We start from the raw sequence: 25,356 nt of genomic DNA, 5'->3' as shown, positions 1-25,356 counted from the left end.
TGTCGACCGCACACTGGCACTTGCCGGGAGCATCGTGAGCGACTGGACGACGGGGCCTTTGCCATCTGCCTGCGCCGCTGCGGCCGCTGACCTTCGGCACCTGCCTGAAGGGAGTTCAGGGCGACGGGGGCGCTCTGTGCCCCAGGGACACTGGCGGAACAGCTCTGGAGATGGCTGGATGTTTTCAGGAACTGATTTCGTGACACCAATCCTCGCATCTACTCATATCTAGAGAAGGACTAAATCCCTTCCTGGTGACACCAGCTCCTCGTGACGAACAGAAAAGCTTTTGTAAAATAAGCGCTCGACTGTGTTGAACTCCCCTCGGCACCCAAGCCTCATCCGTTGGCCTTCCCCCACGGCCTCTGCGGAGCCGTCTCCGAGCTCTCCGAGCGCCTGCTCCCTGGTCTGCAGCCCCCACGTTGCCCCCAGTAAACCTGAGCTTGCCACGCCCACATTGTGCGTCTTTTTAGTGGACAGAGGTCAAGAGGTGCGGGGAAGCCAGCGTCAAAATCCGCTTCTGAGCGGTGTCGGGGCCCGACCTTTACCACTTACAATCCGGAAACAGGATTAGGTTAGATGTTCCAATGAAAGACAATCACCACCCGCTAACCCCGGCATGTTCAGCTACCCGAAGCATCTGCACCTTCTTCTCCCTTCTCCCGGGTGGAGCTTGGCCTCTGTCTGGAGACCCCGAGCTTCCCCCACCAAAACCATGAGATGCCTCCTTCCTGGTCTCTTGTGAGAGCTCGGCCACCCTCATCGCTCGCCTCCCAGAAACTGCACGGGCGTCGTAACTCTGGGAGCCAGAGGTGAATTCCACGGGCAGCTGTGTGGGGTCAGCCATCACAGGCCTCCTTCAGGAAGGACTCTGCGGAGACCAGGAATGTTCCAGGCCCCTCCAGCCACACCCAGGACTGGGCGTCTCACGCTCTGGCCTCCGGTCCCTCCTGCGGAACTGCGGGGTTTTGATTCCGGGCCAAACTTTTAATAAAGAAAATTCATCTACAGATGTTCTGCCGTTGGCCAATATATTCAGTTATTGGAACCCCGGGAGATTTAGTGGCAAGCCGGTTGTTTTATTTGCTCTCTGGATGAAACCATTTTTCTTGCGTATTTAATATCCTGGAGGAATATTTTTCGCGGCAAATACTCAGAGGGAGACAGCAAATCCATTCTGAAGCCATCAGGTCGTCAGTGTCTCCTGGTGACTCAGAGCACGCATTTGTAGATTCGTTGTCTCCTGCGTCATTAGGAGAAATTAGGATGAGATCGGCCCGTAATTGCAGCTGTAATCACCTAACAATCCTGGCCTGATTGTCCCCGCGCAGACTCCTGCCGAGGAATAAAGTCGGTGGCCTCTTAGGCTGTCTCACTGAAGCTGGGATTTTTCTACGATGAGCCAGCTCCAGGCTCTCTGGCAGAGGACTCTGCACGGCTCCCCCAGAGGTGACTTTCGAGCATGAATGGAGAAGGGCCTCCCACTTCTAAACGCTTTAATTGCAGCTCGTCCTACGGTGGCGGAGGACGTCCAGCTAATGAGGCTGTAATTCAGCTTAGGCATCTCCTACCCGCCCCACCTCGTCAGGGGTCAGGGCATCTGACGAAGGAAACCCAGTCACAGCAACAAGAAAGCAAGAAAGGATTTTTTGCATTATTTTGTCTTGGGCTTGATGAATGAAAACGCCCAAATCTCACAAACATCAGATTTCATTTTCTTGGGCTCCAAAATCAATGCAGACAGACTGCAGCCGCAAAATTAAAAGACGCTTGCTCCTTGGAAGAAAAGATATGACAAAACTAGACAGCATATTAAAAAAGGCAGAGACATTACTTTGCTAGCAAAGGTCTGTGTAGTCAAAGCTATGGTCTCTCCAGTATCATGTACGAATGCGAGAGTTGGACCATAAAGAAGGCTGTGCGCTCAAGAATTGATGCTTTCGAACTGTGGTGTTGGAGAAGACTCTTGAGAGTCCCTTGGACTGCAAGGAGATCCAACCAGTCCATCCTAAAGGAAATCAGTCCTGAATATTCATTGGAAGGACTGATGCTGAAGCTGAAGCTCCAATACTTTGGCCACTGGATGCGAAGAGCTGACTCACTGGAAAAGACCCTGATGCTGGGAAAGATTGAAGGCGGGAGGAGAAGGGGACGACAGATGATGGGATGGTTCGATGGCATCACCAACTCAATGGACATGAGTTTGAGTAAGCTCCAGGAGATCGTGACAGACAGGGAGGCCGGGCGTGCTGCAGTCCATGGGGCTGTGCGGAGTCAGATGCGACTTCACAACTGAACAACGGCAAACCTCACAGAATGTGTTGGGCGTAAGGGACTCAGATGCCGGAAGGAAGCGCAGCCTGGAGTACGGGACGAAGGAAGGACTTAAAGGAACACAGGAGAAGCAATACCCCGTCTGGGGATGGTGAGTGAGAAGCTTCTGGAAGGCGGAACCCTGAGCTGGGGAGGCGAGGACGGATGTGGGGGCACAGGCGAGGATGTTGAGGTTAGCCTGGAGGTGGCCTGCTGCGTGGGCCTCACGGGTGGCAGAGGGGGAGGCTGGGGGTGCTGGGGTCAGAGGGGGCCTGAGCCAGGAGGAGGAGGCCTGTCCACCCACAGTGCAGTGTGTGGTCGGGAGCTGAGGGCCCGGTGTGCGCGGAGACCTGGTGCCGGGGCGGGGAGGGTGAAGCGGCCCCGGACCGTTCGGGGCTCCACCCCTCCCCCAGGCTGCCCTGCTGGCCAGCACCACCACCCTGCACTTTTCCTGGGTCCTCTGACTCTGTCTCTCCCCTCCCCATGGTCCAGGGCCCACCCGATTTCTCACCGGGGTGCTGACCGTGATCCAGGGAAATGCCCAGGAGACCCCGCCAGCAGGTGAGCCCTGGCCAGGGGTCATGCCTGTCCTCCTCGGCGTGTCCCTCACCAGCGGGCTCAGGGGTCGAGCAGTGTGCCTCTGCCCTCCGTCTCATCCCACATTCTCCCGACCACGGACCAGAGCCCAAGGGCATTGCTGTGACCGGCAGGAACTGGCCCCACACCCCTGTGGCCTCCTCGCCCAACCGGCTCCCCGGCTCATCTTGGCGGCTCCAGACTCTGAGGGGCCTCGCAGACAGAGCTGGCCATTCTTGGACACCCTCGTGCCAACTCCGAGGGCACGTCAGCTCCTCCGCTCTCTGGCTCGGGTGCGGTGCCAGCTGGGCCCAGCTTGCGGGGGGCACTGGCTCTTCCCCAGGCCCACACCACTGGCCTGCCGTCCACCCTGCCAAGGAGGCCACGGCTTCGAGCAGAGCAGAGGGCGGGGGCCGGGATGGAAGGCCACCCCTGCCTTGACCTCTAGTGCGAAGGCCGCCCTGAACTCCGTCTTGTGAAAGGGAGTTCCTTTGACCCATGTCTTCTGTGGACCGTTCAGGTGGCCTGCCAGTGCAGGAGATGTAAGAGCCCTGGGTTCCATCCCTGGGTCGGAAGATCCCCTGGAGGAGGGCATGGCAACCCCCTCCAGTGTTTTTGCCTGGAGCATCCCAGGGATGGAGGAGCTACAGTCTGTGGGGTTGCAGAGTTAGACACGCCTGAAGCGGCTCGGCACGCAGGCAGCACGGGCCTCCTCTGGCCACGCGAATCCCCAGGGCACTGCAGAACGCCCCTGTCCTGTGCAGACCTCAGGGTCCCCTCAGAAACGGGGCCCGACCTGGCAGCTACAGGCCTGGCCACGTGACCTGGGCTCCCCTGAGGCGTGAGGGTCTCTGTCTCAGGGGAGTGCAGGTGGGGCTGGCCACTCGTCTCCTGGACGCCCCATCCTCCTAGCAAGCTAACTGGCCAGAGAGGGCCTGGCTTCACCTTTGCCCACTTCTCGGCAGGGTCTCTGCAGACGCCCCCCGCCACATTGGAAGTGGGTGTCTGTCCCAAGTTCCTTCTAGTGGCGGCTTGGAAGAGCCTGTCTGGATGGAGTGGGTGGGACTCCCAGTGGGGCTGTCCTTGGACTGAGACAGGGGTCAGGGGCAGGGACCTCCAGGGCGATTCTTGAATTCCGACCTCTAGCGGGGGCCAGATGCCGAGAGACCCCGTGGGCCTTGTGTCCCAGCCACGCCCTGACCTCCTCCCCCGAGAGGGACACTCATACTGGAACCCAGCCTCAAAACCCTTCCGAAATGACAAATGAAGCAAACACATCTCCTAATATTTTTATTGTTCCTTAATCGGATAGTACAAAGTTTCCCTCTTTTTTACTTAAAAAATGTACTTTCCGCACACTGCTGCCCACAGGAGCATTTCTTTCCCTTTGGAAACCAGAGTTTCCCGAGAGGAGCCCTTCTCCGTGGTTACACTATTTAAGATAATTTAACGAGAAGAGGGTATTTCCTTTAATGATTATCAACCTCGATCATCTCTACTAGGGAGAACACTGATGTGTGTTTTTTTTTTCTTTTGAGAAACAAAAAACCATCCACTTATTAATCCAAACTACGGCACTGCATTTACAACATTCATGGCATCAGCTAAAGAGATACGTCACCACCTCAAGGGAGCAACAGACGGACACTGCACGATGGGGCTACGGGGTTCGGGGTCCGGACAGCGGGGGTCCACGCGCGCCGGCCGCCACTCTGGGGCACTAGGCGTGGGTCCACGGGCTTCTCGGAGTCTCAGCACGGTTCATCTAAGACACGACACACGGCTGAGGACGGCGGTGGTGATGAGATGCAGCTACACGAGCCTACGTCGCCCCGCTGTCGCCGAGCACAGCCCAGGCGGGGGTGGGGGGCGCTTCAATGAGACACGACACTCACGTCCATCAGGCTGACCACAATCTACGGACAAGTCCATGCTATCCTAACAGTAGGTTGTTCTCGGTGAGAGCTGGCCAACAGTCATCGCCTTATGTCTTGAGTATATTGACCAGAAAGGGGGACCGGGTGGGGCAACCGGGGAGCCCTGGGGCTGTGGTTCCAGCCGTCAATATGGGGGCTTCTTCCCACATCGGGCGCCCTCCGGCTAGAGCTGGAGAAACGTGGGGGCAACGCCTCCCCAGCCCCTCCCCACCCCCGAGACGCAGAGTCCACGCTGCTGATGAGTTTGCAAAACGAGCCTTGTTCATCTCACCCACGTTACCCTGGCAGCTGTTCCACAGGAGTTTCCAGGCGGGTGAGGATGCGGAGCCTCGGCCCCCCGGGGGCCGGGGCGGGCACTACAGCTCGTCAGACCGGATGACGTGGAAGAGGGTGACGTTGTAGAGGATCTGGTGGCCGTTGTTCCAGGCGTACAGCGCGCGGTCCTTGGGGTTGTAGTCCAGCATGGAGATGTGCGAGTACTTGTTCTGGAAGGGGATGTCGATGTACTCGTAGGTGGAGGCGTTGGTCTGGTAGGCGTAGTGAACCTTGGTGCCGCCCGAGTAGCCGTTGGTGACGTAGAGCGTCCCGCAGATGATGAAGGCCTCGCCGGCGCTGCGCTTTGGGTAGCTGGTGTTCCAGGTCTGCAGGACCTGCAGGGACACCGGGTCCAGCCTGCTGATGACGATGTTGCCGGCGTTCTGGTTGGTGGCGTAGACGGCCCACAGCCCGTTCTCGTCCACCATGAGGTCGATGTCCGAGTGGCCGCCCCAGGCGTAGTGGTACATGTTGTTGTAGCCGGCGTAGTCCAGGCTGCGCGTCTTGAGGATGGTCTCCGTCTTCAGGTCGAACCGGATGACGATGTGACTCTGGAACTTGTTGAAGTAGATGGAGCCGTTGTACACCACCTGCCCTGTGCCGGACCAGGGGTGTGGGAGGCGGTGGGACGTGAAGTTGTCCGTGGTCATGAAGTCCAGCATGGATTTGTACTCGCGGACGAAGCGGTTGTTGTGGTAGCCATCCATGTACCAGACCTGCGGGGACAGCGGACCCGTCAGTGGTGCTGAAGGAGGGGGACCCCCACCCCGGGAAGGCACTGCCTCCCAGACTGGGGCTCTGGCGACTTGGCGCCCAGGGCGGGAGTTGGAAGACAGAGAGCAGACTAAACGAGGTCACGTCCCTCCTCCACACCCACGGGGTCCTTTTGCAGGGGCCGCCTCCCCATAGGGAAGGAGCGTCCAGTCTGGGGAAGGACACTGTGAGTATGGATGTGGGACCCACAGCCTGGCTGTGGGCATGGCCGGCAGGCATCCTCTGCTGTTCCTGCTAGGCGGATGGTGGCAGAACCCACTACAGGCCCCCGAGAGCGTCCGTCTGGGTGCCCCCAGGCTGTGGGTTAGCGGGCCATCTGCCTGCTCCCTGCTCTCCCAGGCAAGGGTGCACAGCAGGTGGTCTGCCTCCTCTGGGAAGGCTGGCCCCCATCAGCGCAGGACATTGCCCTCCACAGGATGCTGGGCCGAGGGCACGGCCGCCTGGGCCCGCACGAGGACGCGTGCCCGCAGCACCGGCCAGTCGGTGAGGCTGACCACTCTCAAGGTCACCAGGAAGGGCGATGCTGGGCACCCTGGGGGCACGTGCGTCAGGCCTCTCCTTCCGTGCCGGCCCTCACAGCGGGCCGGACTGACTCACCGGCCCGGTGGGGGGACGTCATTAATTTGGCAGAAGGGATGCTGTGCGTATAGTCACGCCCAGTCCCAGGCAAGTGCCCCTCCCTGAGGAATCTGGGCTTCCCTGGGTTCTGAACGCAATCCAACCACGACAGCACCCCAACGAGGCCCAAGTTAGGGGTTACGGAGGAAGAGCTCTCCCATGATTGCTTAAACGCCAGTTGACTCGAAAAACGTCTAGACTTTGTACAAAACGCTTTAGTCATTTTCAACCAATCTGGGAGCAAATTAGAAAGCAATGCAGTTAGTCAGAGGAAAATCTGCCAGGCTAATGCCATTCCCGGTGCATCTGTCTGGCAATAAGACAGCTGCTTTATCCGTCAAGGGCTCTGCTGGCTGCAGCAGAGATTAAGGATGGGGGAGCTTTCAGACGTGGTTTTACACATGCGTTAAAAATTTAAAAAAACAACAAAAAAACACACCCTTGCTCCTGAGACACCCATTCAATGCTTAGAGACAGATGTGCTTTCTGTTTTTATCAAGATTCAAATACACACAGAGCTGGGTCTCATCTGAGGCTGTTCATTGTCTTTGGTCTGTAGGAGCAGCCCTCAGTGCTGTGGGTTAGAGGGCACGCGGGGCTGCGTGGGGGTCCGAGAGGGCACCAGAATTGCACAGATGACAGGTGGGTGCTCCTCTCACACCGCACCTCCTCTTGGTTGCCTCTCAGACGGGGAGCTCACTGCTTCTCTCAAGACTGAGCTCCAGTGACAGCCCCCTCTGCACCTTCTCCTAGCCCCCCTTCACAGTTCTTTGAAGATGCTCCCTTCTCTGCTGCCCCCATGAGTGGTGTGGGACCTGATTGGGTTCATGCGTCCCTGGACCTCTGTCCTGTGGGCAGAGCTGGGTGAAGTCAGCATCCAAGTTTTAAGGACTTTTAAACTATAAAGAAAGCTGAGTGCCAAAGAATTGATGCTTTTGAACTGTGGTGTTGGAGAAGACTCTTGAGAGTCCCTTGGACTGCAAGGAGATCCAACTGGTCCATCTTAAAGGAGATCAGTCCTGAATATTCATTGGAAGGACTGATGCTGAAGCTGAAACTCCAGTACTTTGGCCACCTGATGTGAAGAACTGACTCGTTTGAAAAGACCCTAATGCTGGGAAAGACTGAGGGCAGGAGGAGAAGGGGATGACAGAGGATGAGATGGTTGGATGGCATCACCGACTCAATGGATACGAGTCTGAGTAAACTCTGGGAGTTGGTGGTGGACAGGGAGGCCTGGCGTGTTGCAGTCCACGGGGTCACAAAGAGTCAGACATGACTGAGGACTGAACTGACTGAAAGGCCCTTTCCTCCAATCAGCTGGCCCTCTGGACACAGGGCCCAGGACTGGGCAGATGCAGCTGAGGGCGGGAGGGAGAGTTAGCACAGGCGCCAGATGCTTGCCAGCCAGCTCTCGGCCTGACGGGCTGAAGCCACTGTGAGCCCCTCTGTGCAGAAAGAGAAGCTCATCACGGCCCCCAAAGGCCCTGATGGCAGCAGGTGCCCCTCTCCAGTCCTCTGCATTCACTGCGGTCTCACCTCAGATGCCTTGTCCTCCTCTGCCCGTCCCGCGTCCCCCGGCCTGTCCTGCATCCCCGCCCTGTCCTGCATCCCCGCCCATCCCGCATCCCTGCACGTCCTGCATCCCCGCCTGTCCTGCGTCCCCGCCCATCCCGCATCCCCGCCTGTCCTGCATCCCTGCCTGTCCTGCGTCCCCCCGCCCGTCCCGCATCCCCGCCTGTCCCGTCCCCTCCGGGATGCTGCCCAGAACTGCTGAGGCCTGGAACCAGTGTCCTGCACCTGGCTGTGGCCCCTGGGAGCTTTCACACCTGGAACAACCACACAGACCTTGTGGGTGGAGCCGGGTGTGGGCTGGTTACAGCCTCCAGGGGATTCTAACATTTGCAGGGTCCCCGAGACCAACCCTTCCAAACGCCCAGTTTGGAGAGGCCCAGAGGGAAGGGTCTCACCCAGGGTCAGAGGTCAGTCCACCGCACTCGCTGCCCGCCTTCGCTGGGCCACCTCCTCCCAGACCCCCGAGGCCGCCCTCTGAAATGCCCACGTGACCCCACAAATCAGGTTCCGTTTGCAGGCTCCGGTGGGGGGAGACAGCGACCTTCCAGCAGCTCGCTCCGGGGTGCGACCACAGCGCCCGCAGGGTGAACCACCACCACCCAGCAGGATGGCTCGGGCGGACCTGGGGGCTGAGAGCCTCTGGTTCTCCGGGCGCTGGTGACCTCAGGGCCACGCTCCACACAGGCAGAAGCCCCCTGTGCACGTTGTCCTGTGGGAAAGATGGCGGGGCCCGGGCAAGGAGGCGAGAGCTGAGGGTACACGGGGGTGAGCAGCCAGGGCGACCCCAGGCAAGGGGCACCCAGGGCGGCACTGCAGACAGAAGGGAGGTCCCGGGCGAGTGGGAGGAGGAGCCCCTCACTGAGGAGTGAGGGGCCCCCTCACTGAGTCTAAGGCCAGCGTGCCCCTCCAGAAGCGCCCCCATCCACGAGGGTCTTCTCTCCAGAAAAAACAAAGCAACCTGCGGATTCTTCCTCGGTAAACACCACGCCTAGAGCAGAGATGCCACACCTAGAGTGGAGGTGGCAACCAGCCCACTTAAAAGATGCTTACTCCTCGGAAGGAAAGCTATGACCAATCTAGACAGCACGTTAAAAAGCAGAGACATCACTTTGTCTAGGAAGGTCCATCTAATCAAAGCTATGGCTTTTCTAGTAGTCATGTATGGACGTGAGAGTTGGGCCATAAAGAAAGCTGAACGTTGAAGAATTGATGCTTTTGAACTGTAGTGCTAGAGAAGACTCTTGAGAGTCCCTTGGTTCTGCAAGGGGATCCAACCAGTCAATCCTAAAGGAAATCAACATTGAATATTCATTGGGAGGACTGATGCTGAAAGAGAAGCTCCAATACTCTGGCCACCTGATGCGAAGAGCAGACTCTGATGCTGGGAAAGACTGAGGGCGGGAGAAGGGGGTGACAGAGGATGAGATGGTTGGATGGCATCACCAATTCAATGGACATGAATTTGAGCAAACTCCAGAAGATAGTGAAGGACAGAGAAGCCCGGCATGCTGTAGTCCATGGGGTCACAAAGAGTCGGACATGACTTAGTGACTGAACAACAACAACTCTTTTAGTTTTGATACTTAATTCCCATCAGACTGGTTGGTGTATAATTGTTTTGGTAATTAATGATAAGCACAATATCTTTTGACATTTTAAACTGTTTTGAATTATTTCTATAACATTAACTATTCAAGTAATTGTTTTGTTTCCATATCTTAATTTTAAATATTTTGAGATCAAGAATGATGTCTATTTTCTTTCAATTTCACTGATTGTGATTAATAAGTTGACTAATTGATAACTTAAATATATTCTTAAAATGTATAAAGGTAGTATTCAGATGGAAGGCAAGAGATCACATGAAAAGTTTATAGGACGATACTAACCCGTTTGCATTTTTCTTTACATTTAGAACCACAAAAAATAAAAGGTCATGAAACTTACTGGCTGTGACCATAGTTGAAAAAATAAAAAGAAGTATATGGGCCGGTCACTGCTGAGAAAATGGCTGCTTCTGGGCTGGGTGAGGACCACGGGAGCCCAGCACCCGACTGGCACTTAGTAAATGAGCTAACGTGCTTCTAACAGCTCAGCACAAAGGCAGGGGGCAGGAAAGCCCCCTCAAGGGCCCCTGGACAGGGATCCCAAGGCAATTCCCCACCCCACTGTTAGCCACAGTCTCTCTTATCTCACCCCTGTGGCCTCCTGCACTGAAGCTGACACTGATTTATTTTTTTGGAGTGAGTTATTGGTCTCCTGTGTGTGTGTTTGTGTGTGTGTATGTGTGTGATCAAAATCAGACAGAGAAGGAAAAGATCAAAACACAACGGTGTCCTCCGGATCAATGGCCAGACCCGGGGACGTGTTGCTGTGTGCTGGCGGCTGTGCTGAGCTTACAGCTTGAGGCAGGGCTGCCAACTGCCCAGCGTCATGGAGGGCCCCAGGCTGCCCTGCCAGGAGCTGGTCCCCTCCCTAAGGAGCCGGCTCCCACCAAGGCCTCTTCCCACCTTCCTGCTTGCCCTCCGTCCATCACCAGGGCCCCCCTTCCTGGAGGGTAATCAAACTCATCAAGCAGAAAAGAGATATCTAATTTCCAAAAGCCTCCCTCACCACATTGATGGCTTTGAGAACTGATGTCTTCACAATAAGGGGGCTTCTAGGAGCCTGCATACTCGCTACCTGAGACAAGATAATTTGACAAGTGCTCACTACAAAAAGAGCCCACTCATGGAAAAAGATCTTGATTGCAGGGAAAGATTGAAGGCAGGAGGAAAAGGGGACGACAGAGGATGAGATGGTTGGATGGCATCACTGACTCAATGGACATGAATTTGAACAAACTCCGGGAGACACTGGAGGACAGAGGAGCCTGGCATGCTGTGGTCCATGGGGTCGAAAGAGTCGGACACAACTGAGCGACTGAACACCACCACAAAAAATAAAACTGACATTGACCTGGGGACCAAGAGGCACATCTGTGGTGTCAGTTGGGGTGGAATCCTCCAGCCTGGGGTTCATCGTCCTCTGCAGCACCAAGGTCATTGGTTCTGGCTTGCGGATCCCAACAAGTCTGCTGGGTCACAGGGTGTGTGTGACCCAGCAGGAGGTGGGGACAGGGCGTTGGAGAGGAGGGTGAGTTGGGAGATAGCCTGAACCTCAGAGGTTAATAAATGGTTGATAAAACCACTAACCAGCCTTTTCTGAGACCTTGGGCAACTCATGTGAGGCTTCTGGCCCTGGTTTTGCCATCAGCAAAGGGGAGACAGATGATATCTGGCTGGAGGGCAGCTGCGGGACTCAGCGAGGCCAGGCACGGTAGCGCAGCTGAGGGCTGGGCACAGCTGTCGCTCCGTCCGGGAAGCACTGCTTCCTCTCGCTATTCCAACATGTGCACACGACGTGCTCTGCCAGCCCCTGGCACACGGGACCTGCTCCCGGGGTCTGCCGCCATCACCTGTTTTCATGTCGGCATACTGATATTTCCACGCACATCTGTGACAAGAGCACACTCCTAACCGAATTCAGAACCAAAGTGGCATTTTCGGGGGGGCGGGGGAGGGGAAGAGGATGAAATTGAAGAATAGGGTAACATTCGGCCAATTAAATCGTTTCCTGGTAATTAACTGGTAATTCATTGGCCAATTAAGCTGTTAGAAAACATCCAAGCACCAGCTCCCTGTCACGACTCAGAAAATAAAATGAAAACGAACATCACCCCCAGAATCCCCGACTCGGTCGTTTCCCAGGTTTGCAGCCTGTAGACGGCCCCACCCCCCAGAGCCCCGCGCCTTTGCCCCCAAGGATGAGGTGTGGGAAGGGGCTGCTGGGGAGGTGGTGGGGAAGGTAGAGGTTGTTGAATAAAGAAGATGCACAGGCCGCTAGGAAGCGGGAAACGGTCCCTCAGGCGTCTCCCCCAGAAGGAGGACTGTGCCAGAGGCACCGTGCAGATTCTTGACTGAAACAGAAGCCATCACGCCCTCTAAAGGGAACGGGGTTGTACAGAATCGAAAGGGGCTGGGCCGGGGAGGTAGAGAGTCTAAAGGGGCGGGGCCGGGGAGGTAGAGCGAGTAAAGGGGGCGGGGCCGGGGAGGTAGAGCGTCTAAAGGGGCGGGGGCCGGGGAGGTAGAGCGAGTAAAGGGGGCGGGGCCGGGGAGGTAGAGCGTCTAAAGGGGCGGGGGCCGGGGAGGTAGAGCGTCTAAAGGGGCGGGGCCGGGGAGGTAGAGCGAGTAAAGGGGGCGGGGCCGGGGAGGTAGAGCGTCTAAAGGGGCGGGGCCGGGGAGGTAGAGCGTCTAAAGGGGCGGGGGCCGGGGAGGTAGAGCGTCTAAAGGGGGCGGGGCCGGGGAGGTAGAGCGAGTAAAGGGGGCGGGGCCGGGGAGGTAGAGCGTCTAAAGGGGCGGGGCCGGGGAGGTAGAGCGAGTAAAGGGGGCGGGGCCAGAGAGGTAGAACGTCTAAAGGAGGAGGGGCCGGGGAGGTAGAGCGTCTAAAGGGGGAGGGGCCGGGGAGGTAGAGCGTCTAAAGGGGGCGGGGCCGGGGAGGTAGAGCGTCTAAAGGGGCGGGGCCGGGGAGGTAGAGCGTCTAAAGGGGCGGGGCCGGGGAGGTAGAGCGTCTAAAGGGGCGGGGCCGGGGAGGTAGAGCGTCCAAAGGGGGCGGGGCCAGAGAGGTAGAGCGTCTAAAGGAGGAGGGGCCGGGGAGGTAGAGCGTCCAAAGGGGGCGGGGCCGGGGAGGTACAAAGACCAAGTCTCAAGATTCCTTCCCTTTAAAAATCCTCCAGACCAGGCTCAGGAGCTCACATTTCTAACCTCCTTTCTCAGTCTGCCTGCGGAGACTTGAGGTTTTTTTTAAGTGCTTCTTTTCTAAACGTCTTTTAGGCAAGGGGCTAGATAAGAAAGGCCCCGGGCTGATGGCCGGTTCACTCTGGGTGTCAGCGGTCAGGCTGGTGGACCACCGAAGGACAGGGAAGCCACAGCGCCTCCCCTGCCCTGAGAACCAGAGCCCTGGGCGTGCGGGAGCTCCCTTCGGTGGAAGGCTCCCACACGCTGCGGTTAGGGTCGCCATCCGGGCTGAGCCGGCTGGCGCCACCCTCCCAGCCACCCTTCTGCTCCCCACACCCCGAAGGGACGCCAACCACAGAACTCGGCTGCCCTCCCCCCCGCCCCCCACAACCCCGCATCCCCATCAAGACAGATGTGGCGCTTGCTCGCCTCTTTCCTTTTATGAGGTTTTTACCCAGGGGGACGAGTCTAGGAAAAAAAGAGCACGGCTTTTTTCCTAAATCAAAGGAGAACATGAGTTTCTATCAGCCATGAAAGGAATGGCAAATGAAACACAAATGAGGAGTCATTAAAACAAGAAGGCCTGACCACTCTCTTCTCAAGGAGCGTGGGGGCAGGGCTGGGAGTGTGGGAGGTTTCAGCCCAGAGGGCCCCCTTGGCTCCCAGGGGCAGAGCCGCGCCTGCGGAGGGGGTCACAGGCCTCCCCGCCCCACGCCGTCCCGGCCACGGTCATCCTCACATAGGACCCGCCCTGCAGTCTTTGACTCGGGGTTAGCACTGGGACCTTAGCAAGGGACCCGGGCGGCTCCCTCAAGCCCCCGGAACCCCTGCCCCCTTCCTAAGGGGGCTCATCCACAGATTCCACAGACCCAGGCCCGATGGAGGAGTCACTTACCCTGTTATCACCTTCTGGGGCCAGGGGGTCAGTCATCCAGGAACCAAACCTGGAGCCGGAGGTCTTGATGGTCACAGGGTCACTTATGCCGGTCAGCTTGCCACACGCTGGAAGAGAGGGCCCAGTGCGGGACGGTGAGTGCCTCGCCCAACGCCCACGCCACCCCGCCCTCGGCTGCGACCAGGTTTGCCTGCCCTGCTCTTCCCAGGACAACCTCAGCCCCAAAGGGCAAAGAGGCCGTCCCCTCCCTAAGGCAGAGAGCACCCGAGGCCAGGGCGGGTGGGGAGAGGCAGGTGCAGCCCTCCAGGCCTCAGGCAGGCCTGGGATGCCAGAACTACATCTCTGGGGTGGGGGTGGGGGTTGGCCTTACTCAGGCGCCGTCTTCTCCTCCGGGAAGTGGGGGCAGCAGCACCTGCACCTCCTAAGGCTGTTGGAGAAAGTCTACCCAAGCCTGGGTGCCAAGTGAAAGGGCCGGACAGTCAGAACCAGACCAGGAGAAGGCTGCTCCTTCCTGCTGGAGGGCCTGTGAGCTTCCCCGCAGGGCTACGGCTCCTTACTGCCTGGAGGAGGCGTCCGGGGCCAGGGGGCTGGAGTGTGAAGGCATTGCCATGACACATGGGGGAGACAGCGCCCTGGGTGTGCCCTGGGCGCCCTCCCGTCACACAGATGGAGGCTGGAGGCTGACCGACCGGCTGGGATGTCCTCGGGGTCACCCTGAAGCTCGGGCAAGGCTGAGCTGAAAGCCCGCACTCCCAGGTGTCCAGCAGAAATACCCCTCCTGCCACCTGGATGCCAACCTGTGCACATGGCCCTGAAGTCTTCAGGAAAAAGTGAACTCAGCTGGCCTCACAAGGACAGAAGGCTCCTGAGCCACCAAAGCCCAGTGGCCCCTGGGCGCAGGCAGCGTCAGGCGCTGCCTGTGGGGTCGTTGCCATTTGCAATGGCCTCCCTTTCCTCCAGGCCCGGCCTGCGTGTGTCCCTGGCTCTGCCCACTCTGCTACACTGCCGCCGTATTAGCAGACGCATAGGTTGGTCTGCCAAGCTCAGAGAACACCCGTGCGTTTTCCGATCGCCTGTGACTTAACCCGGGGGACTGTGGTTTAGCTGGGGGTCGTCCCACCAGGCGAGGCGGGCCCAGCTTCGGGAGCTGGTCCCAGGGAGAGGCCCACGCCCACTGCTGCAGGGTCTGGGGCGCCTCCCACTTTCTCCCTAAAATAAAGCTGGGTGAGTACATCCATAAGCATCACTGAACAAGACTGGAGAGATGGCCCCGCCCCCGCCACCAACACCCCGTCTTGCTGTTGTCCTGACAGCTTGCATCCGGGCGCTGCAGAGGCTGTGGGCAGGGATCAGGGGCCGACTGCAAGCAGAAGAAACGCGGCTTTACCCCCAAATTCCGTCAAGTCACGCGGCCCCACTCCCCGGGCTGCTGCCTCTGGCCCAGATTTGAGAAAGGAACTCAACTATTTTTACTTGTCCATCCCTTCCCAGGATCTATTTTGCCTGTTCCCCTTTCAGGAGTAATTCCGAATTTGCCTTTTTAAATACTGTCCTCTCAGGGCCCCGGCCCTCACTGGTGCGGCAGGGAGGCGAGTCTGCAGACAGGCTGGGGTCACTGCAGAGAGCAAGTCGGCCCAGCCCTGTCCACACCCCCATCAGCGGAGTACAGATGGATGTTACATCCAGGTTAGCCCGCGTCTACGGCGCCCAGAAGTGAGGAGAAAGTAAGTGGGTCCTTGGAAGTCTCGAGAGAGAGCGTGGTCTTCCCTGAGAGCCCCAAAGGTCTGGAGTCCTCCCCACTGCTGAGCTGGGACGGTGGTCCCATCGGCCCCTGGAAGGAGAAGTCTCAAGGCACCATGACCGACCCCAGGGCACCACGGTTCTGCCCCGGGGGGATGCCCGCTGGCACTCATTACAGCACGCCTCCCAGCGAGATGTCCCTCTCACCAATGCTCTGCCCCACCTTCACCGGCCACACCCGGCCTGGGACGCGCTCCCCGGAAGGGGACAGACTCCCCCGAAGGGGACGGACAGCCATCCTCTACCACACACTCGGAGGGCGAGCACGGCGGGTGGACACCCAGCACGACTCGTTGCTGGCCCAGGTCTCCGCTCCCCCGAGACTATGCCTGGGCTGAGCCCCCAGCAGGACAGCCAGACCACCCCCTCTTCTTCTGTGGTCACCTACACTGATGCTGCTGCAGGGCCCGCCTCCTTCTGGACCGTACCCACCCTGCCTCCCGACCCAGGTGGGGCCTGCACACCCTGGGGCGTAGACCTGGATGTCTGGGTCTCACCAGCCTGACAGGACACCCCGGGATGCCCGTCCCCCGCAAGGCTCAGCCTGGAGCTGTCCAAAATGAATGAATGAATGAATGAATGACTCGCCTCTCAGGAGCTGAGAGGGATAACTGTGCGCCTGCCAGAGCCCCCCACCTCCCCTGCTTTGCCACTGACCCGGCAGAGGGACGGGTGGACGGGCATAAAGGTGGGCCGCTTCTGAGTGCACCCTCCTTATCTGTCAGGAGGACACCCTCCTCAGAGGCAGGCGTGGGATGAGCCCAGGAACCAGCGGGAGCTCCTAGGAGGATGCCCGTCATGAGTCACGTGCCAGGGACTGCTGTGGCCACAGGCTCACACTGAGACGGCGGCTGAGTCCAGAAGGGGCTGCCCTGGGCAGTCCCGCCGGTCCGGCCCCTGGGGCTGCGGAGAGGGGGAGCTGGCGGTGAGGGCGTCCGCGGCAGCGCAAGCCCCGCCTCGCCCTGGGCAAGGTCTTCCCCGGCCCCTGTGAGGGAGCCTTATAGTCAAGGAGGTGGACGGGCGGAGCAGGGCCCCACCGCCTAGGGGGCCCCACTCGCCCAGCTCCTGGTTACAGGCTGGCTCTGCTCTCCTCCGGGGCTGCAGGCCGCCGGCCCTGCTTGAGTCACAGAGTTATTTTTGGTTCTCTGTCCAGACTGGTTCTGCCAAGACCTGGGGAACTGACAGGATCTAAAAAAGCCCCACGGCAGAGCCGTGAGGCCGAGCCTTGGCACATTCAGTTCACAGAAGTGTCCCTCACCTGTCAGGAGCGCTCGGGCTTCGGGCAGGGGGTGGGGGGTTGGGAAGGGGACAGGCCTGGGAAGCCAGGGAGGGGCAGCAGGTGCGTCTCAGAGGAGGCTGGTGCAGGGGGCACAGCACCCCCAGCTGGGGCCCCTTAGAGCCAGGATGGTCTGGGGAAGGGGGGTGCCTGTCCCCAGCAGCCCCTCTGCTGAAACCCTCGGGCGCCCACTCTTCCTAGAAGGAGGTCACTTCTGAACATGCGCGTGGTCTCTGATGGGCGCCTGAGCAGGCCCAGGGCGCCGTGCCCACCCAGGAGTCGGGCCAGACGCGAGACTGAGGGGCTGATGGCCGAGAGGCAGGCGGGCAGGTCCCCAGACTGCCCACTGGGTCTGTCTCCCCCGGTCCCAGCTTTTATCCCGTCCAGACTGGGAAGAGTGGAGCTGGCCATGCTGGGCCCTCAGACAGACAGGTCCCTGCAGACAGACCACCTGGGCGGGGCCGCCTCCCTGCACAGTGAGACACCCTGAAGTCCCCTCTCAAAGCTGAATGTAAATCCTCGTGTGCTCATTTATCCACTGTCCGTGGCTCCGTCCAGGCCCCTGGGGAGGAGGTAAGGGCCCCCTTCTCTGTCTCCTTGACCTTTGACTCAGAGGCCTTGAGCACTGGAGGTCCAGGACGGATGGTCTGACTTGGGGGAGCCCTAAAATTAGCTAGTTCCTGTCTTATTTTGGGATTCCCAGGTGGTGCTGGTGGTGAAGAGCCCGCCTGCCAATGCAGGAGATGTAAGAAACTCAGGTTCCATCTCTGGGTCAGGAAGATCCCCTGGAGAAGGGCATGGCACCCCACTCCAGTACTCTTGCCTGGAGAATCCCCATGGACAGAGGAGCCTGGCGGGCTACAGTCTAAGGGGTCACAAACAGTTGTACATGACTGAGTGCACATACACGCACCTCTTATCTTACAGACAGGAAAATTCTGGTGCTAACGGGACATGTGGACCAGTGGCTCTGCGATGGATCTCTGCAGCTGGTTTAGCCCCTGAGGCTGCTGACTGCAGGGGCCGGGGTGGCGGGAGGGGGCATGCAGTGAAAGCTCGGGGGCGGGGCTGCCGGGCAGTCCTGCCTCCCCTGCCTGGGAGCCAAAGGACTCCTGAGAGACGCCGAGCCCAGGGTCCAGCTCCTGAAATCAGAGTTTCAGATTCAAGTTCTGGCTGGGCCATTAGGAAAAACACACAATCCCACTGAGAGAACGATTTAAAAATGGAAACAGAAACCGATGGAACCAGCAGCCCTGGTTTGTTTTTTTTCCTCCCCTGTGCATGTTGTGGGCTCAGGAATTGTCAGCAACGTGGATGTGAAAAGGAGACACCTAATTAAGAGGACTTTGGGGAAATCGAAGGGGGACCCTCGTCCCCAGTCTCACAGCAGGAGGGTCACCGAGATGCTCTTCACTAGAGCAAGGGGCCTGCAGGCAGAATGAGACCCGGGACAAAGGGCGAGGTGGAGGGGGGCGGGGCGTGGGGTGGGCAGGGGCCGGGGAAGAACTGCTGGCCCCTGAGACGCTGTGTCTCCAGGAGTCCTGCCCGCCCAAGACGGCACTGGTGGGCGGCTGGCTTCCTTGTGCTATGCTCCTAGGCCGGCTCCCAGCAAGGCAGACAGCCTGCTAAGAGGGTACCTACTTGTACCTAAAACAAAGACTAAATGAAGCAGCCATGGTAGTAGCTGGGCTTTAAGTTGCCGAGCTTGAGTGAGAGCCTAGGGTGTGGCCGAGGTGGCAGCAGAAGCTGTGGCCTGTGGTCTGCCCTCCCCTGCCTCGCTGCCTGTCATCTGTCTCATTGTCTGTCCCTTGCGACCTCCTCACCTGCCTGTGAGTGCTCCCGCCACCTCCTCCGTGCCGGGCTCGCGGCACAACCTGTGACGTGAACTCACACAGCGACCCCAGGGCACAGGGACTCCCCTGCTTGTTGTACAGATGGAGAGGAGGTTGAAACCAGAAGTGGTCAGTGCCTGGTTGAGCCTCGCAGCCACTGAGTGGCACTTCCTGCCTCAGGACGCCAACAGGCGGGGTCCTCGGTTGCTGCTTCCCTGAATCGCCTGCCAAGCGCTGGTTAGAGGCAGATCCCCACCCCCGCCCCCACTGCCACTGGCTCAGCAGGTCCATCTCCGGGTCAAGGTCTTTCTGAAGAAGGAATTAAGCACAGAAGCGGCCGCACTCCGTGGTGGAGAGCAGGGCTCCCGGGGCCTCTTCGTCCTCTCTCCTCACTCCCAAGAGGGCCATTTCAGCGGCCCGAGGGCAGCCACGTGAAAGCCCCAAGATCGCTAGCCTGAAAAATGAATTCAGCCGGCTTCTAAAAATAGGCCGAGTTTGGAGGGGAAGGCCGCCCGCCTGGGACAGGCAGCCTTCTCCTGGAAAGGCTCCTAGAGCCTCATCAGCGCTAACTTCTCTCTCTGAATCTCCACCTTACTGCTTGATCCGTTAATCAGAAAATGTGGAGGTTTAATCTTGGTTTCTCCCTGGTCTACATGGTCTGTCTACCAGGGAATAAAAACAGTGCTGTGCGGAAATGAGTAACAAGAGAGCCCTCGGAGGAGCGTTTGGAGGGTCTGGAGAGCGGGATGGGAGCGTAGTGCCTTTATAGGTAGGAACCAAAGACACTGTCCGCCAGAAGTCATCACACAGCCCTTAACCACTGATAAGCCCGACACCCAGCAACACTTCAAACATTCCTGCTGACTCCTGGATGCTGATATGGGAAGGGCAGGTGAAGACTGTCCAGCCCAGACCCATCCTGAAACTGTCCCAGGCCACCCAGCCCCGGACACACCAGGACTTGGGCATCAGGCACCACATGTGAAAAACGGTAGCACACAATCCCTCACATGACGCAGACGAGTGTACACACCACAACAGATTCCTCCTAAGGCTCCAGCATCGCTCACCGCCCTCGCTGGGCCTGGGGGACTTTACGAGGGCACCTACAACAGCCTTAAAAATAACCCAGACGTGGGAACCTGTTCAAACAAAAGGTTGACTCTGTCTCCTTGCCCTTTGAACGTTTTCTGTCTCCCACCTAATAGCACTGGGGTTTGTTTTTTAAAGTACTTGTTCTTTCGGGATGTTTTAAGCTTAAAATAAGGCATTTGCAGTGTGTAGGGGGTAGGGGATGAAAAGAGAATCAAGTGAAAACACCAGATAAAACCTAAAGGAAACTTGTGCATAAAGCAGAATCATGCTGCTGCTGCTAAGTCGCTTCAGTCGTGTCCGACTCTCTGCGACCCCATAGACGGCAGCCCACCAGGCTCCCCTGTCCCTGGGATTCTCCAGGCAAGAACACTGGAGTGGGTTGCCATTGCCTTCTCCAAGAATTATGCTAAATTACTCTAAAAAGTAAACAATAAGAAAATGAACAACCTTTGCGTTAGGAAACAGTGAGTGAGAAGGGCCAGCCGATCTTTCCTAAGAAAACCTAAAAATAGAACTGGGATTTAAAATGTGCTATTTCAGAATGGACTCTGACGTGGACACGTTAAGATTTGATAAATTAACCAGAAAGTTGATAAGGTGATGGGGTATCCACCACAAACAAGACTCGGAAGGAGCCCAGGGGCCACCGGCTCCCAGCCCCGCCCCCTCCAGTTGCTAGAGGGACTCCCTTGCTTGTTATGAATGGCAAGCCTTCCGCCTTGACGTGATGGAATTTTCCACATGGTTTGGTTTCTCAGGGAGCTTTGTCAGCCCTCTCCTGAAAGCTGGAGGGGATGAGATGTGCTTCCAGCTCTATGAAACTTGTGTCTTAAAAAGCCACCCAACACACAGGGACACAAGCGCACACGCACACGTACACACACACACACACACACACACTCACTCTTCAGATGCTATGTAACATCTAATACCAATTTTCCAGATGTGCAACTCAGTGGGGTCTGTGAGGTGGCCTCTGCACGGGATTGGACAAGGCCCTAGGGCGGGCGCGGCCTACACTCCTCAGCTACCTGTCCGGGCAACCCTACCCAGGAGCCCTAGTCCAGCCGTCGGTCGGGAAGCCGGGCAGGCGCTGTCCAGTTCAGCACCACTGCCTGAGCCTGAGTGCGCCAGCGGCAGGTGGGCGGTGCGGCAACCCTACCCAGGAGCCCTAGTCCAGCCGTCGCTCGGGAAGCCGGGCGGGCGCTGTCCAGTTCAGCACCACTGCCTGAGCCTGAGTGCGCCAGCGGCAGGTGGGCGGTGCAGCGCCCGCCCGCAGGGTTCTGGGCCTACCTAGTTTTTGCATGCACGCACGGAGCCTTTCTTCAAGATTGGACACTCTGCTCTGCAGTTCATCGTAGTCATAGGCGCCAATTTCCTCTTGCAGCTCGTTAAGCACTGCCGTCAGATTCTGGACCTCCTCCTTAAACTGCAATACCAATTTGGCATCGGCCTTGTACTCCTCCAACACAGGTATCAAAGGCCTAAGTTCATCCATTTTCGCTTTTATCGCCTGCAAGGTTAAAATAAGCTGGGTTCAGTGCGATGCGTGCAAAAACTTCTAACACCCTGCCTTGGCCTGGCTTCTCCCTAGGTGAGGGAAAATGTCCACACTCCCGCTTTCTTTATAGTTTGATTTATTCTGGTCCACAGGAGTTAGAAGAGTATATTAAACAGTCTTCAGAACACCAACATATTTGGGAAAGGTCTTTATTGTCAGTTTAGAATGCAACATCTTAAGGTTACATGCTTTGAGTCACATACACAAAGTATCTCTTTTTTTGTTTGTTTTTGTTTTTTCAAAAAATGCATTGACAAGGGTTCAAACTATTCATGAAATGCATCTACAGTCACATGCAAAAGAGATCCTGGTTGTGTTCAAGGTTCCTTAGGGGCATGGTGCTAAGTAACGGGAAATAATAGTAAAAATGCAGGGTGCAAAAAAGCTCTCTGGCCCTCTGTCATGGTTACATGGGAGTGGACTGCTTCTTCAGTCTGCAGCATTGAAAAAACTCTTTTAAGTTAGCCCTGCAAGCAAGAAAATGAAAACTGTTGAAGAACTAGCTTACTAGCCTGCCTGAAACAGATAGCCATTAACAGACAAATATTTTCACCCTCACTTAAAAAAAAAAATCACGCTTCAAGGCTAGAGTCAGTCCAGACAACCTGCTTTCACAGTCATGTAAGTACCCTCACAGCAATTGCTGCTGCAAGTGTTCAAGGCAATTAAAGTGTGGTCAGAAGTAAGGGTAGCCTGTCTTCCCCGCCAGAGCCATAGGATTCAATATCTGGGAACTAGGAGAGCATGCTTGCAAAGAGGAGCCAGCCCATGGATGCTGAAGACATCCCTAGAGGAATCTGAGTCTACCCCTGGGAAGAGAGTGCTGGCCTTATGAGGAGAGACACAAGCTCTTTTGGGTCAGGCAGGTCAAAATTTCTTTCTGAGATAATTCATGGTGACATGTCAGAAGCAAGGACAGGTCCACCTGAGTCCAGCAAGAGAGACTGGCTCATTTCGCCTCAACAGGATAAAGCTGCTATTATTTTATTTATCATATAGATTTATAACTTCATTAGCTTGCCATTTCGTCTATATAATGTATGGCTTTTACAAGAGAATTAGTTCTTGCTGCACACAGGGAGAGCATCAAAGGAAAACATTAGCATAAAAAGGCCGGAAGACCCAGAGCATCAGCAGTTTGCAGTCCAGCGGGGCTGTGTAATTTGACCCGTTCATTTACATCTGGGCTTGGTTTCTAATTAACATGCATGTATGCCTTAATTAAGGTGCATATCATTTGTCAATTTAATGATTTTGAAGCTGAGTAAACTCTAGGTGTATATATACATATTTGTACATATGTATATATAATTTTAGGTCAAACCAACTCTGGCTTTAACAGTGGAGTTATGTGGAGAAAACAAAGACTAACCGGGAGGTGAGAAAGATGCTGGTGTCTCTCTGCCTTCCTGCACATCTACAGTGAGCCTTGTTGCCGCTAAATTAGGTCAGATGTGAAGAACTGCCCTGAGCAATCCCTGCTCAGAAATGGCTCTAATCAATTAAGCTAATCCTTGGCTAATGTGATTCACCTGCAGCAGCTGTGGGTCGGGAAGGACCAATCACGTCCCTTCCCAGCTAATCTGTGACTTGGCTGGAGAAGCTGGGGCCTGGGGTCCTGGCCTGGGAAGCTAATAGGTGTGAAAACCACATCTCAACTCTGCCCCTTTCAAGGTGAATTTCCGCCAAACCAGGGCAAGGGCAGGTGGCCTCTCTACTTCCAAGGAAGGCTGCCATTGGCAAGAAAAAGAGCAATCCTTGCTGGGCTCCTCCCTGGCTTCAAACTGCTATTCTGGAGGGAAAGTGGGAGCAGGAGCGGGAATCACAGTCTCAGAGGAGGGGAGTGGGGGAAGGAGAAGGGGAGGGGAGAAAAGGTGGGAGGGTAGAGATGGGGGAGGGGAGAGATGGGGGGAGGGGAGAGATGGAGGGAGGGGAGAGATGGAGGGAGGGGAGAGATGGGGGAGGGAGAGATGGGGGAGGGGAGAGATGGAAGGGGGGAGGGGAGAGATGGAAGGGGGAGAGAAGGGGGAGGGGAGGAATGGGGGAGGGGAGAGATGGAAGGGGGAGAAGGGGGAGGGGAGAGATGGGGGAGGGGAGGAATGGGGAGGGGGAGGGGTGGAAGAGGGAGGAGGAGGGGGGAGGGGAAGGAGGGGGGAGGGGAGGCGCAGGAGCCACACACGTACCTTGAACTGCCTGGCCAGGTGCTGCTTGTGGCTCTCCTCCACCTGTCTGAACTTGGACTCCAGCCCTTTCATCTGGTTCTCCATCTTCTCCACGTACTGCAAGTCCCTCTGGGTCCGCCGGTCCAGGACCTCTATGGACTGCGACATGTTCTGCACCTGTCAAAAAGGCAACAAGCAGGTTCAGGGAAGGAGCGAGCGGCAGGTGCCCGGAGATTGTGTTTGCCTCCTAACAGAGACAGCACCGGGAGCCAGAGGCGGCCTGTGCGTGACTTACTAGTTTATCACCAGTGTCGGGCTGTTATGAGCAAGAACCCTTGAACAGAGCAAACAGTCTGGTCAATGTTTCCTCTGCCATCTTCCAGGATGTGTTCTTACAACCAGGCTGCAGGGACCTCTGGCTCCCTGTTGGTCAAAGCTCCAGGCTTATGGCTTTGGGTGGCCTTTTCCTTCGGGGGGGGGACAGGCGATTGCGTCTATTCTGAGGGATGAATTGCATCACGCACAAACGCCAAGAAACATGAACGGCGTGGCGGGGCTCCTCTACCTCCGGGCACAGCTCCCTCCCCTAAACCTCGCCGGGTGTCTCGCTGAGAGGGCTGAGGGCACAGCCCGGTGCGGTGCTCGGGGAGCAGGGGACAGGCTCCCTGCTTCCGCATCTCACACGCCGTCCATCACACCCCACAGTATCACAGGCAGATGACTGCTCTGCAAACGTGCACGTTCAGAACAGAGTCAGGAATCAATCACTCAGCAAATGAAGAATTGCTGTTCTACATCTTTACAGGCAGATCTGAATTGAGTCTAGTCTCAAGATGAAACTTTAATATTCAACAGGGTTCCAGAGAGCTCAAAAGAAAAACAGTTTTAGAGCAGCTACCTGCCAGTGCATTCTATTTTCAGGAAACGGGCTTGCCCTTCTGTGCCCAGGCATTCAGGGTGGCGGGGAGGAGGAAAGAGGTGCACAGTGGCTGTCTGGGTCACCTCCTCAGAATTGAATCCAATCACTAGCGGGAAGATAACTCCATAATCGCAAATCTTTATTTCTGATTTTCTTTTTTTTCCTGAATTTGCAGATACCCTCCCTTTTTGGAACAAAATTGTTTTGGGTGTGAGGCTCAGCTTTGCCTGGTCAGTAAAAGAAGAGATGATACTGCAGTCCCCCCACCAAATAAAAGACCAAGAGGCTTCTCAGTAGGAAAAACTGATGCTGCTTAACTTGGCGCTGAAGAATGCCCAGGTTCTATGGTTTGTTACTAGACAGTAATACACATGAATTCGGTTTAAAATATCACTTTTATAATATACAGCATGTAGGTGACTATGACTCCCTCTGACCCTTTCTCTTTGGATGCTTCAGGGGAAACTCAAATATATTTGCTCTATTACCTCAGGTCTTCCTGTCCCCCATCTCCCCCTGCTCCAATGGTTTGTTCTGTCTCTTTAGGTAACTGTGGACTTCTGAGAAAATTTGTATTTCCTTTATCCTTCCAGGCCCAGCCCAAATGCCACCTCCTCCAGGGAGGCTTCCTTGATGTGCCAAGCCAGAAGTGGCCACACACCACTTGGAAACACCGTCGCCTTGCTGGCACCAGGCCTGCACAGCAGCCACCCACGTCCCTGTCTCAACCACCAGGAGGGAGGTGGAAGGGCCTCGTTCACACCTGTTACCCACACACGGTCTGGCCCCTAAGGCACGGCCACAGTGGGAGGAAGGAACAGAAACGGCAGCTGCAGTCAAGACCCCTTTTCCCCCTCCCTCTCCTGGGTGGACTCCTGAAGCCACAGCAGAACCCACAAGGCTGCTGACTAGACTCTGCTGCACAGAAATGGC

At 56.9% G+C, this 25,356-nt stretch overlaps 1 protein-coding gene and 1 long non-coding RNA gene across 3 annotated transcripts in view; one reads left to right on the top strand and one right to left on the bottom strand.

Moving 5' to 3' along the window:
* Nucleotides 1-957: 957 nt before the first annotated feature.
* On the top strand, nt 958-4,174 carry LOC139185898 (uncharacterized). Its single transcript, XR_011569522.1, has 2 exons — nt 958-2,506; nt 2,806-4,174. It is a non-coding gene; the product is annotated as an uncharacterized lncRNA (long non-coding RNA).
* Nucleotides 4,165-25,356, bottom strand: part of OLFM1 (olfactomedin 1) — a 38,549-nt gene continuing 17,357 nt past the window's right edge. For both annotated transcript variants that reach the window (XM_019971180.2, XM_070799670.1), the window contains exons 3-6: nt 23,526-23,681; nt 21,075-21,294; nt 13,779-13,885; nt 4,165-5,857 (exon numbers count right to left, since the gene is read on the bottom strand). In XM_019971180.2, the coding sequence (XP_019826739.1) occupies nt 5,183-5,857; nt 13,779-13,885; nt 21,075-21,294; nt 23,526-23,681 (1,158 nt within the window). In that variant the 3' untranslated portion in view covers nt 4,165-5,182. The remainder of the gene's footprint in view (nt 5,858-13,778; nt 13,886-21,074; nt 21,295-23,525; nt 23,682-25,356) is intronic.

This window comes from Bos indicus, chromosome 11 (genome assembly GCF_029378745.1).
Source record: "Bos indicus isolate NIAB-ARS_2022 breed Sahiwal x Tharparkar chromosome 11, NIAB-ARS_B.indTharparkar_mat_pri_1.0, whole genome shotgun sequence".
Classification (NCBI taxonomy): Eukaryota; Metazoa; Chordata; class Mammalia; order Artiodactyla; family Bovidae; genus Bos; species Bos indicus.
The sequence above is the reverse complement of the archived record's forward strand: the minus strand, read 5'-3'. Positions and strand labels throughout refer to the sequence as shown.